We start from the raw sequence: 14630 nt of genomic DNA, 5'->3' as shown, positions 1-14630 counted from the left end.
CCATGTTTACCACACACAAAACATCACTTTTTAGTGATAATCCTGGCTTTGCCAACGTTTGGAGAGCTTCAACTTGCTTCAACCACAATATTTTCTGTACATTATTTTTATACACAATCTATTTTTTACCACCTATAATAAGCGTTTTCAAATATGGTTCCATTTAATTCAGTTTTGGCAACAGTAGGAAGATAAAAATTTTTTTCAATACTAAACCATAGAATGGATTTATTTTGTATCCAGCCTTCTTCAAATACGTTAAAACATTTTGTGTCTTTTCTAGTTTGTTGCCGATATCACGATCATTATTGTGCCAGTCTTGCTCAATCTTTTCCGTGATTTCATAGACTTTTCAAGTCACTGGCTTACAGAATAAGATGCATCAATGGTATCAAAATTTCAAAACTGAAAATGATTGAACCATATTTGTGCCACACTGATCTTTGTGCTGAACATGATATCATGTATAACATGTGATGATATCACATCATGTTCATAAACATCACAAATTTTTTTTTTGAAGCCTGTGTCGCATCTTTTTTTATTATAAAATTTCAAAATACGTCACACTTCTTCATTTTCAAGACGTAATAACTTCAACGTAAATAAACTAATACATCCTAAAACCTTTCTAAAAATATAAAAACATAATAAGTTACCTTTCAAAACACCAAATGTTGCCAAATCTGATTAATATTACCAGAGTTATGCAATCCTAAAGACTTCTACTGGGAAAATTTCCCCAACACCAATATTTTATTAAATAAAAAACTAAAATTTATCTGCAAAATGATTTTAAATAATAATTAAATGCTTATAAATAATGATAATTAAATGATTTTAAATAATAATTTTTTGCAGAATTAAAAAATTATTAAAAAGGTTATGCAAAAAATTATTATTTAAAAAATTGTAAAGTATAAAATAATAATGTAAAGAAAAAATAAAACTACCACGAGGATGAGCTAGAAGGTAATTTGCATTCCTTTTCAATCTGTTAGAAAGGGATAATCTATAACTTTTAATTTGAAGCTGCCAGGTACAGTTCTTAACTGAAAAACTTCAAGCTGCTGGCAATTAGTAATGGCTAAACTATTAACCACTAAACTACAGGGGTCCCATATAAAACGCAACCCATCAATCACTCATCCATGAAATTTCAAAAGTCAAGCTTACTCCCCTAGTCGTTACTGAAATGGATTCGTCCAACATGTGAACATCGCGGCGATGCAGTAGAACACTACCGATAGTAACAACAATGCAATCATAATGTTCAGTGTATTGTTAGAGACAAGATGGTGTATTCGCTAGATGAACGTGTTTTCATTGTTGAGTCATACTTCAGTACGAAATCAGTGGTTGCAGTGCAAGATTTGTTTCGCCATAAGTACCCAGATAAACCAGCTCCTAACAAAACATCAGTATTAAGAATAGTTGCAAAATTTAGAGAGACTGGTTCTGTTAATAACAAGGAACACAAAAGTTCTGCGTCAGTGTTGAATACAGATACAGTCACTGAAATCAAAGACCGATTACTCGCCTCGTCAAATAAATCGATCAGACGTTTGTCTGCTGAAATTAATTTGTCTAAATCAACTGTTCATCGGGCGACCAAACAATTACAATTACGACCTTATCGCATTCAAACGGTTCATTGACTTGTTGACCCCGACAAAGAAAAACAGCTACGATATTGTCAATGGTTCCGTCGATTTCTGCGTGAGGGAATTAATGTTATGGATTCGTTATTTTTCACAGATGAAGCATGCTTTCATTTGGATGACTATGTAAACAGCCAAAACAGTAGAATTTGGAGTGCTGAAAATCCCCACGTTTATTACAAAAAACAATTACACCGGCAGAAGTGGGGCGTGTGATGCGTGATATCGCGGAAGAAAATAATCGGTCCTATTTTTGTCGAGTACACCATTAATGCAGAACGATATCAGGATATTTTATTTCAGTTCATTGCACTCTTAGAAGAGGAAGACAGACACTGCTGGCTACAACATGACGGTCGAGGGTTGTGGCCACCAAGATCTCCAGATTTGATTGCAGCGGATTTTTTTCTATGGGCTTACCTCAAAGAAAAAGCCTACAGCAACAAACCACGAACACTTGAACAATTGAAAGTCAATATTGAACAAGCTGCATTAAATATCCAGCCACAAACTTTGTAAAAAGTTGCAAGAAACGCTGTAAAAGGAATTGAAGCTTGTATTCAAGAAGATGGTGGCCACTTCCAACATTTACTCTAAATGTAAGGTAATGGATGATAATAATAAAAATTACATTTACATTTACACATGCCTTTTTATTATTTTAATACCTACCAATATCAGGTTGGGTTGCGTTTTATATGGGACACCCTGCACTTTAATATATCACATTTTCTTTGTGGTGTAGTTCACTGACTAAGCCAGGAAATTACAAATTAAAAAATAAAAAGATAATAATACGTGAAAATTAAGTGCTAATCAAAATATTTTCAATTCTAGGAAAGTTATACATCATTTTCTTTCATACTAAAATCATATTATGAAACAGCACTAAAAAGTTCACTTAAAAAATTATTTATTTAATTAATTAAACAAATTATTTATTTAACATTAGAACCAAATATAAATATTTTTGGAGTGCTAGCATCTCGGCCTTTCATCCGGGCATGAAAGGCCGGATGGCCATGACGGGCATGAGAGGTCATGGGTTTAAATCCTGGCCAGGCATAAATGCTAAAAAAGTAATTTCAGGCATGCTACAAAATTTCCATTTCATTATTCCAATGGCACAAGCTTTGAGGTTATATGGTGAATTAATCATTAAAAAATAAAAAATTGTTTACTTTTCTGATCAAATATAAAACGAATCAGACTTACCTTATGCAAATATTCAACATGATGTTTAGTAGCAGCAAATATTATTGATTGGTTCCCAGAAGAAACAACATGTTTAAGTAAGCACAACAATGCTGCTGGTTTTTCATCAGAGGGGCATGACACAAACGATAACTTTAAAGTACTAGGTATCTTACTTTCTACATCCAACCTTTAAAAGTACATCAAAGAAATGGAATCAAATATGAAATATATTAAAGGTTAGTAGATTTTGCTTAAATAACTATAGTTTACTCAAATTCATAGCTAAACAATTAGAACAAAACAATTTTGTTCATAGTTTAAATGAAAATTTAATCCCATTTTCAATTTTTTTGTGAGCTCAATAAAGCACTCTATTTAAATTTTACAATTTTCACTGAAGAAAAAACTTAGTAGCTGTGATACCAGAGAAGATGCTTTTAATTGGTTAAAGTCATACCTTACCAACTGTAAACAAATAGCTGAGAATATACAACTGTATCTACATCACAGTTATTTAAAAGGAATTGAAAATTGTATGTTATCTGTTCAAAAATGTATTCACTGGATGGATTGTAATCATTTAACTTTAAATATGGATAAAACTTTGCATTATGCTTTTCAGGTAGACGTAACATTGTTAATCATAAATGGAGAGAATTCCCATTAATGATTACAATAGTAATTCTAGTGCTCAGAAAACAAAATTTCCGAGTGTTTTATTAGATAATAAATTCTTGCAAAATGATTATACTGATTTCATTCCTAACAAAATCAAACCGTACTGTTTTGCTTTGAACTGTCTTAATAAAATGCTAAGGTTGTCATTATTATAAAATATTTATTTTGCTTACATATACTCTTATCTAAAGTATAATACCATCACTTAGGGCTCCCCAGCATGAGTTTTCAGAATACAAAAATGGGTTGTCAGATTGTTATCTGGTACCCATAAGTAAGAATGATGTAGATTAATATTTAAAAAAATTATATACATTAACCTTCATTCATTCATAGTGATCTGCCATTAGGGCAGGTCTTGTCATGGCTGCTGCTTACCACTTTATTCTATCCTTTGAAAGGACAGAATAAGGTGAAAGTAAGTATGTTTCAGTATATTTTCCTCTTTCATAAACCCATCCATCATTTGAAATCTCTTCCTTCCTCTTCCTTTCCTTCCATTCACCAAGCCTTCTATTGCATCCGTTATTCAACTTATCCTTATGTTTATATTTATGAATGTGCAATCTCTGATAAAATGAATGGTCACTTACTCTTAAAAAAAATTACAATATCCATTTCTACCAAACCAGACAACAGAACACTTTTCATATAATTCAACACAATACTTCGGCATACAAGAAAGGGCCTATTATACTACTTTCGCCATTTTTATTAAATTACAAAACCATTTAAGAAATCTTCTTACCAATTATATTAAAATACAAAAAAGATTTTCTTTTATAGACACAATATTACTCTGTGATGAATCTGATAAATTAAAAAAGAAATACTTTATTTATCTGCATCCCATCCAACTAAAATTAAATTTTTATTATTATTATTAATATAATACAGCCTTCTGAATTGTAAATTATTTTATAGTAATTTTTTATATTTAATGTTATTTACCACAGCATTATTTCATATGTTTATGCTTAAACAACAAATATGGACTTTAATTATATCTATTTTATCTTATAACTTCTTTTTTTATATTTATCTTATCACATGATTTATAAAATGTATTATTATGTACAGATCGGAATAAAAGATTTATTTATATAATTCTTTTGCTATATTGCTTGTAACAACATATTATTTGTTACACACACTTAATTCTCCTACTCAGGGGTTTTTTTAACAGCTCACAATTATCTGATCAAAAATCCTGCTCATCTTTCCATCTACACTGTATTTATTTAGCTTGTAGAGTAAAGAGTAAGCAAACATTGCATTTGTGTGAGCAAGTTCATCATGATTCTGCTGAATCACGTCCCGTGTATAAGTGCCAATTCACAATACAACCAAATTTATATACAACACTATAATCACTACTCATATATTAATCACCATATAATTAACCTGTCATATAGTAGTCAATATAATCAAAAGTTTATATAACATTGTCTTCTCAGTTCAATTAAAACCCTTGATCTTTTCATACAATCACTCTTTTGTTCTCATGTTCAATTTTAGTGTTTCTGTTATCTATTTAGTCAAATTTTATTTAAAGTTAACATAATGCAATTTTTTTAAGTTTACTGGAATGTGAGTATAATGGTTACTATTGGACCAAATTATTGGAAATTGGATAATATAATACAAAACAAAATCGAGCCTTTCTGTTGTATCTCTTAATACTAACAGCACCACACATTTATCACAATCAGATAACGAAAACTGAGTTGAATTTATTATTTGTTTATTATCATAGAAATCTAATCTAATTTAGTGTACTTTTACTGACTGTGGACAATTGACAATCTCATAACTCTTAAAAAACTCAAATAAAATGTCTTAATTTCTTTAAATTTAAAATATATATATATGGGCATCAATCTTCCGGAACGGAAAGGTCCTGACATGTTTACGCATTTCACTAAGGGAACAACTTGACGTTCGAGCCTCCACGGCTCGTGGAGGCTCGGAGGAGGTGCGCCTGGATAGGAGAGTGTTAATGATCTCTCTGAACTAAAGCGGTAGAATGCTCTAGGGCTTACAACCTTAGTTCTAACAATGAGTGACAGGGGAAACCCTTTCACTCCACCATGCCTTAAACTAAAATGCATGATGGCATTGTCTATACAAAATGTAACTACTCCAGGAGGTAACTAACTGGAAACAGGAATCCTCCACTGCCGTTGGCAGTGTCACTGGGCCATCGGATTCTGGAGAGCCCGGAACCTCATGCTCGGAAGTGTCGGAGCTTCCTGGAACTACGTTACTGACAACTACACAAACAACACAACAAATAAGACTAAAAACCAAGAAGAAACATCTTTTGGGGACCTTAAATATCAACACTCTAATGAGGGAAGGCTTCAACTAAAACAACAGGGAAACTAAAACAACTAACGGACACTCTACTCTAGACTAGCAAAAAATAAATATACTGGCTCTACAAGAGACAAGGTTCAGGGATGAATTGCCGATGGACACCGGAAACTACAGAATTTTTAAAGCAAACCAGCGATCAAAAACAACGCAGGAGCCTACATCTTAGGAACAGCGTTTATAGTGAAGAGAAACATCACCGAATCGATCATCGACTTGTCTTTACCATCAGAAAGAATTTCAACAATGTCTTTCAAGTCAGGCAACAAAGCCTATACAATAATAAACGCACATGCACCAATAAATAGAGACAACAGAAAATATCCCAATAAGGTCGAACAATTCTGGAGCCTGTTAGAAGAAACTTCTACGAACATCCCTCAGCATCATGTAAAGATTTTAGTAGGCGACTGACTTTAATGCTCAAAAAGGAAAAGAACGAAAATTTAGGGGACTAGTAGGAGGCTTTCAAGCACATCAAAGGACGAACAAGAATGGCGAAAGACTGATAGCTTTCTGCAAATTATTCAACCTTAGGTTAATGTCAACCAACTTTAAAGCCTTACCGCAGGAAAAGAAGACACGGACATCACCCAACCCGGAATTAGGTGAATTTCAACTGGACCATGTAGCGATAACCGCAAGAAACAAGAAAGAAATCTTAAACGTCAAGGTAAAGAGAGGGATTAACATAGATTCAGACCATTACCTAACAGAAATAAAAGTGAAGTTTCAACCTAATAAACCTGCTGCTCGCCCTCCCAGAAAGCCAAGGTTAGACATGGACAAATTAGGATTCAAAGTTGAAAAATACCAAGAAAACCTGAAAAGTTCAAAAATGGGAAACAACTGGAACGAAATAGAAGAAGCCATGACCAAGGCAGCAGAACAACTGGCAGAACCTGATAGAAAACCTAGGCATAGATGGTGGAATAATGAATGTGATGGAGCAGTGAATGAACGTGCAAAGTTATGGAAATTATGGCTGACAGATAGGACTATAGAAAAATGGACTAATTTTAGGAACCAGAGGAAGAATACCACCAAGATTATTAGAAGAGTCAAGAAAAATCAGGATAAAGAGATTCTGGAAGATATTGACAGCGACTTCAAACAACATAACACGAGAGACTTCTACAGGATCTTCAAGGACCAGCTGAGGGGATATCAACCATCAGGACTCTGCTTCAGAGATGAAAATGGCAAACTTGCACTAGATAATAAACAGAACTGCCAGATATTGGCAAGATACTTTGAAAAATTATTAAACTGTGCTGAACCAAAAGAAAGACTGCAATTCCTAAAGGATGGCGAGAAGAAAAAAGAAGATTCCAAACCACCATCACTGAAAGAAATAGTTACACTGATAAAGCAATTAAAGAACAACAAAGCACCAGGAGAAAATGGAATAATGTCCGAAATGATAAAGCATGGAGGACAGATTATGGCTGAGAAAATCCAAAAAAAGGTTGAAGAAATCTGGATAAGAGAAACACTACCAGATGAATGGAAGACTGCGCTGATACACCCACTGCACAAGAAAGGTGATAGATCCAACACAAACAACTACAAAGGAATTTCCCTGCTAACTGTAGCTTATAAAATATTTTCGAAGGCATTAGTTTCTCGACTCGAAGAACAAGTCGACAATGAAATAGGAGAATATCAAGGAGGGTTCAGAAGAGGAAGATCGTACGTGGAACAAATCTTCAATTTAAAAAATATATTAAGACTAAGAACATTGAGAGGTATTAACACCGTAGTAACATTTGTAGATTTCAAGAAGGCATACGATTCAATAGACAGACAGTCAATGATGGAAACGCTCAAGGAATTCGGAGTAGACAGGAAGATGCAAACATTAATAGGACAAACGTTGACAAATAAGCAGTCCAAAATAAAATTTATGGGAGAAATATCAGAGCCCTTTGAAGTTAAAACAGGATTGAGGCAGGGAGATGGGCTGTCGCCAATATTGTTTAATCTAATCCTCGAGAAAATAATAAGGGAATGGCGGAAGAAGAAAGAGGAAAACGGATTAAAAGAAATACGACTAGGAGCTGGTAGAAACCAAATAAAAGTGGATTGTTTGGCCTTTGCAGATGATATAGCAATAATTACAAAAAATGTTGAAGAGGCTAGAGAATCGATAGAGTTACTAGAGGAAATAGCCGTAAGGACAGGACTACAGATATCTTACGAGAAGAATGAATACATGGAATACCGACATCACAAGGAGAAAGAAATAAAAACAAAAGGAGGGAGTATCAGGAGAATCGATCGTTTCAAATATCTTGGAGAAATTATTCAAGCTAATGGACTCGATGAGGCAGCTAACACGTAAAGGACCAGGAAATTAGAAAGAGCATATGGGATAACAAAGAATATCTACAACAAAAAAAGTATATCATACGGATCAAAAATAAGACACTACACTACCGTGCTCAAACCAGAGGCACTCTACGCATCAGAATGTTTGATACTCAGGAAAAAGAATGAACTGAAGGAAATGGAAATAGGTGAAAGAAGAATCTTGAGGAAAATATTGGGACCAAGAAATCTAGAAGAAGGATCTTACAAACTAAGAAGTAACGAAGAACTTTATAAAGGGAACAACGAACCGCTGACGTCGACGAGGAGAAAACGAAGGGTCAAGTTCTACAGTCAAATACTTAGGATGTCGGATGATATGTTAACGAATTGCGTCTTTAGTTTTTTAACAAATATGAAAGCGACTACAGATTGGGTAGTCGAAGTTAAGAAGGACCTCAACGAACTACAACTGAACGAAGGCGATGAGTGTAACAGAACTGAGTTTAGAGATAAAATTAATAAACACATTTTCCGGAAACTTACAGATAAGATTAGAACTGGGAGGCAGTGGACTGATGAACAAAAACAAGTTAAACGAAACGAAATGAAATTGTACTGGGAAAACAGACGGAAGACATCTGTTGTGCAAAAAGTTCAACGCAGTCCAAAAAGACCATAACGAAAAAATAAAATTTATATATATATATATAATTTTTGTAAAATATAATAGTGCATGGTTACTGAATATTAACGTCATGTAGTTTCTTTATTATGGATCAGTATTTACAGATGCTTGTGAATTGGCAACCTGAACACTCATACGTGCAGTATGTTTATTTGAACTCTGTAAGGTAACTGAATAAGAAACGAGGGTTATTTTTTTTTCAAGGTCCGATCGATCACAAAATTAAAACTACAGTGAAAATAAAAAATTTTTTATTTGTAACATGTACTTACATAGTTACGCTATTTCTCTATATAGTCGCCACTCCAATTTAGACATTTGTCGTAGCGTGGTACCAACTTTTCAATACCCTCGTCATAGAACGAAGCCGCCTGTGTTTTCAGTCATGTTTCTATGCTGGTCTGCAACTCGATGTCTGTGCCAAAATGTTGTCCTCCTAGCCAGTGTTTCATGTGAGCAAAGAGGTGAAAATCGGATGGAGCCAGTATGGGTGATCAAACACTTTCTAACAAAAACGCTGCAGGAGCTTCTTTGTTACAGCTGCAGTGTGCGGCTGATCATTGTCATGGAGAAAGACAATGGCTGATGACAACATTCTTCTCCGCTAATCTGAATTGCCCTTCGTAGACGTTGAAGAGTCACGCTGTATGGGGCTGCAGTGATGGTTGTGCCACATTCCATGAATTCCACCAAGAGAACTCCATTCCGGTCCCAGAACACAGTAGCCATAAACTTTCTGTTGGAGAAGGTTCGCTTGAACTTCTTTGGTTTACTGGGAGAATAAGAATGCATGCACTGTTTGGATTGTTCTTTTGTTTCTTCAGTTTCGAAATGGACCTGTGTCTCGTCCCCTGTGACAATTTTGTTCAAAAAATCTTCTCCTTCATTGTGGTAGTGCTGGAGAAACGTTAGGGAGGCGTCCATTCTCATTGTTTTCTGATGGTCGGACAGCATCTTGGGAACCTATCTCGCACACAGTTTGCGGTACTGAAGTCTCTCACTCACAATGGTGTAGAGAGCTGACCTTAAAATTTCAGGAAACGAATCACTCAATACAGAAATTGTGAACCGACGATTTTCTCGAATTGCCTCATCCACTCGCTCAATGAGATAATCGGTTGACATTCGCATCCTTCCCTGATTGCCTGCTTCATGAACATCTGTACGTTCTGCTACTAAAGATCCTGTACCATTGTCGCACTTTGCTGTCACTCATTGACGTTTCCCCGTACACATTACTTTTTCGTCGATGAATTTCAGCTGCATTACACCCCTCAGCCTGAAGAAATCAAGCTGAGGGCCATAGCACTTCACACTTGGCAGGAGATGCTATTGTTGTAGACATATTTACGTGCTAGCTGCGCGTTCAGAACTAAACAAAGTGACGCGGCGTGATTGAAGGCCGTACTAGAGACGCTGCGCAACACATATGCACAAAGGTTCATCCGATTTTTGCGCGGGTTTTTATTTCGCAACCGATCGGACCTTGAAAAAAAATATCCCTCGTATAATATACACATTCAAATTATATCTAACTTTAACTTATCCATAACTTGTTTTAAATTATCTATTCCACAAATCTAAAGAATATTATTTATTGTTATAACTAACTAATAAAAGATTACTATGATATAAATAAAAAAAAGATTATTTGTATTAACTTTTTAAGTGAGAACAGTATTAAAATTAAAAACTATTCACAGGTAAATAGAGAGAAAGGGGTCAATCCATTTGAAGTGTCCCAAAAAACATAAGCTGAAAGCTTGACAAATTCAAAAAAAAATGAAACTTATCCACTTGTTTCCTATATGTCTCAGGACCTTACAACTATTTTTTTTATTTAAGCAATTTACCTGTGATGGCCATTTTTGTTATGGTGTGCATATTTATTTTTGTAATTATACAAGTTATAGAAAAAATTATAACTAAAAAACCATTGGTCTTGGAAGGATGAAACAAAAAGCAATTAACCATATTTTCTCAAGATAAAAGATTGGTCCAGTGGTTTATTTATCTATCTCTCTTCTTTCTATGAGAAAATTACCAATAAAGTTGAACATGAAAAATGGTGAAATTTCACATTTGGTAATTTTTTTCAAGAGGCAGGGATATCATATATAGGTATTTTTTATACATAGGTATATGTTAGCAGTTTTACCATAAATAATATTAATGGTGACATACCCTAAAATTTTATTATGAATTTTTGAAAACTATTTTTTTTTTTTAATTCAGATTTTGACTTCAAATAACTCAGATGGAGTTGGTGACAAAAATCTCAAATTTGCACAACTTAAAGTGTTTTTGTAGATTTTTATGGTAAATAAAAACATTTGTTCGTTATTGTACTAATAAAAAAGTTATAAACTCTCAAAAATCATGAAAAACCTGTTAAAAGCGATACCATTTTAACTCACTAAATAAGTGCTCCAAGTGGATTTCTTGTCTTCTTTGCACTTTACATTTTTTTATATATTTAGCCAGTATGTTGTTGAAATTAACATTTTCAATATTTTTTAAATAATTTTTTTAAATGATTAATGACAGGTCATTATTTAATAACTTAACCAATACCAGTAATCTAACACAATTTTGATTCAAAAATGCTTGTAAAAATTACCCAAACTGAAATTTCAATGAGTAGCCCACATCTTTTTTCAAGAATTCATTTTTAGTTTTATATCGGTTTAAACACTAACAAAGAAAAGATAAATTGTAGCAAAATTTTAATTATTCTTCAGTGAAATAGCCTGTTTTTGAAGCAGTGAAAGTTTATTATTTAATGTGGTTAACCAACAACTGTGATATATCTTCTAATAATTCTCTCCAAATTGTGTGAGAATGACCCATCACTGTAGTTAGTTCAAGTGCTGTCAACTTTCTCAGGATTTTGCAGATAATACCCACACTTTGTCTTGTTGAGACTTTTGAAATGATGTACATGGTCCAGCTGGGTGGAAAAATGAACCTGCACATTGTCATTTTCGAGGTTAATATCTACCACTTCTCCTACCCACCACTGATTGTCATACACACAAGCAACATTCTTTTTCCTTAAGTGAAAGTGGTACAATTCTTGATACAGGATGATCTTCATAGTCCTTGGAGTCTGAAGAAAAGTAGCATCTTACAATGCCTTCTGACACAGGAACATATTTGTGGTAGCTTCTAGTACCAACAACTCTTTCATAGCAGTCAAAACGGTTTTTTTGAGTTTCTGAAATCTTAGCTATCTCATCTGATTTAATAAAAAAATACATGTTTTTCAGCTTGTAATTATGAAATGAATACATTTAATCAATGTTTAGTATCTGACTGTTTAATGGCCTTTGCAGGATTGCCTGCAATATTGTGAAGTGGGGCAATGTCTTCGCATTCATATAATTCTTTGTTCTGAGAAAAATACTTTTGAAACAGTTAACACAAAGAGACTTTCCAGGAACTAAATACTAATTTGGAAAAATGTGTACTTTAAGAGCTCGCTCTAATGTTATTTTTCTTAAGTTTTTATTAACTGTTTTTTTCTTAACTAACTGTTATGTTAGTTCTCAAAGTGTCACAACAGTGGTTGTGACCAAAGGGTCAAACAGTGGTTGTCTCAAAGGGTCAAGGGTCCATACAGGTGACTGAATTTTGGCAAAAACATTTTTTCACAATATTTACAAACACTAGTGACATCTGAATTAACACATAAAAAAATAACTTGTTAGTTTTCATCATTAAATTCACAAATTTTAATGAGTTCTTTTGGCACTGTACCAAAAAATTAAAAAACTAATTTTTATAAAAAATTAATTTACAAAAATTCATAAAAATTTAGAGGTAAGTATATCACCATTAATATTATTTATGGCAAAAATTAATAACATATAAAAAATAATTCAAACTGTATATCCCATCCCTGCCTCTTGAAAAAGATTACCAAAAGTGAAATTTCACATTTTTCATGTTCAAATTTATTGGTAATTTTCTCATAGAAAGAAGAGAGATAGTTCAATAAACCACTGGACCAATCTTTTACCTTGAGAAAATATGAATAAATTGCTTTTTGTCTCATCCTTCCAGGACCAATAGTTTTTTAGTTATTTTTTTTCCGTAAACCCTTACAATAAAAAATTAGGTGTGCACCGTAACAAAAACAACTGCCACAGGTATACTGCTTAAATAAAAATTTTTTAAAAATAGTTTTAAGGTCCTGAGACATATAGAAAACAAGTGGGTAAGTTTCAATTTTTTTTTAATTAGTCAAGCTACCACCCTTGGATCACTTCAAATGGATTGACCCAAAGAAGATGGATAATACAATAGATGGGTAGTGTACAATAGATAAGCTGGAGCAGAATCTGAAAGGAATCTACTTAAAACACTAATGAAATCATTATGGTATAACGGACCTTCCAAAAAGAACTTAATCTAGTTCAGTGATACCTACTATTTCAGGTATTATTCTGAAAAGAAAATATACAGCATTCTATACTCTTATCCAAGAGACCTGGAAGCAGTGAATAATAATAAAATTAATATTCTTAAATACCTACAGTTAATAAATATTAAAAATAGCAGAAACTCCACGAAATACTGATGTAACAAAACTAACCTTACTAAAACTGGATCAGACAAACCAGCTCTTGCAAATTCAACAAGAACTTTGGGTAGTGTAGCAGAAAAAAGAAGCGTCTGACGTGCTTCAGGTAAACGCTTAATTATCTCTTGCAGTTGTTCACCAAAACCCATTTCAAACAACCTGAAAGTCAGTGAATAAAATTACTGATGTAACAATTACATCAACAGAAAATATAATTCTGGAAAATGTAAATCTACAATAACTTCCACCTAATACAACCAGAAATGTAATAAATTGATTTAAATTTTATTATACGGAGTACCGTAATTTCAAACAAGAAAATTCACTCTTTGCTAACTGTATTACTAGTAGCAGAGTGTGGTAGAATGGTACAATTACTATGACTGTAGTGTGACAGAATGGTACAGATTTGTCTTTTTGTGTGCAAGGTTGAGAGTTAATTTTCTGCTGGACCAGTTATATTTTAACGCTAATGGCTTCTTGATACTGTACCTGACCACCATTCTGTTGTTGATGTTGGGTTCTAATTAACAACACATAGCCTGACAATCTACACATGTAACAAGCTACAAGTACACTTACTACTTGAACAAAGGATACAGCTCCCAAAAGGCCCCAAATCAAGAATACATTAAAAAGTAACTAACCAAGAAAAATATACTTGATATCTGGAGAACTACTGGAATATGACTTGGATGAATGAATGAACCAGTGTTATTATTATTAATATTATTATTATTGTTTTATAATCATACAGAAATTATGTCTGGAGTATTCTCAGGAACTATTAAAATGATGTTTAAAAAATACTGTCTTGCAGCATAACTTCTTTGAAAGACATATAATGTATTATGAATTTCCCCTTAATTTTATATCCTCAGTTAATCCTTTATGATATTATCAATAGTAATTTATTTAAAAAAATAATCAAGTCTCTCTGTGAGAAACCGTCATAGGTCTGATTCTTTAGGTTGAGGAGAATCATCATCAGGTTTGATGAGAGTGCCAACTCTCACAAAGACAGTCTTCTGGACCCAATGAATAACATAGATAAAAACTGAAATACCAGGTTATTATATTTAAATCATCTTTTTCAGTGTGTGCTCTACCTTTAGGAACAAATAAAGAATTTAAT

The 14630-nt window shown here is 33.3% G+C and overlaps 1 protein-coding gene across 2 annotated transcripts in view; it reads right to left on the bottom strand.

The window, feature by feature from the left end:
• LOC142334448 (ATP-dependent RNA helicase DDX54) overlaps positions 1–14630 on the bottom strand; it is a 69604-nt gene that overhangs the window by 42656 nt on the left and 12318 nt on the right. For both annotated transcript variants that reach the window (XM_075382464.1, XM_075382463.1), the window contains exons 5-6: positions 13508–13654; positions 2877–3045 (exon numbers count right to left, since the gene is read on the bottom strand). In XM_075382464.1, coding sequence (XP_075238579.1) covers positions 2877–3045; positions 13508–13654 — 316 coding nt within the window. The remainder of the gene's footprint in view (positions 1–2876; positions 3046–13507; positions 13655–14630) is intronic.

Source organism: Lycorma delicatula, chromosome 1 (genome assembly GCF_047948215.1).
Source record: "Lycorma delicatula isolate Av1 chromosome 1, ASM4794821v1, whole genome shotgun sequence".
NCBI lineage: Eukaryota > Metazoa > Arthropoda > Insecta > Hemiptera > Fulgoridae > Lycorma > Lycorma delicatula.
This window is presented reverse-complemented; position numbering and strand designations above follow the sequence as displayed.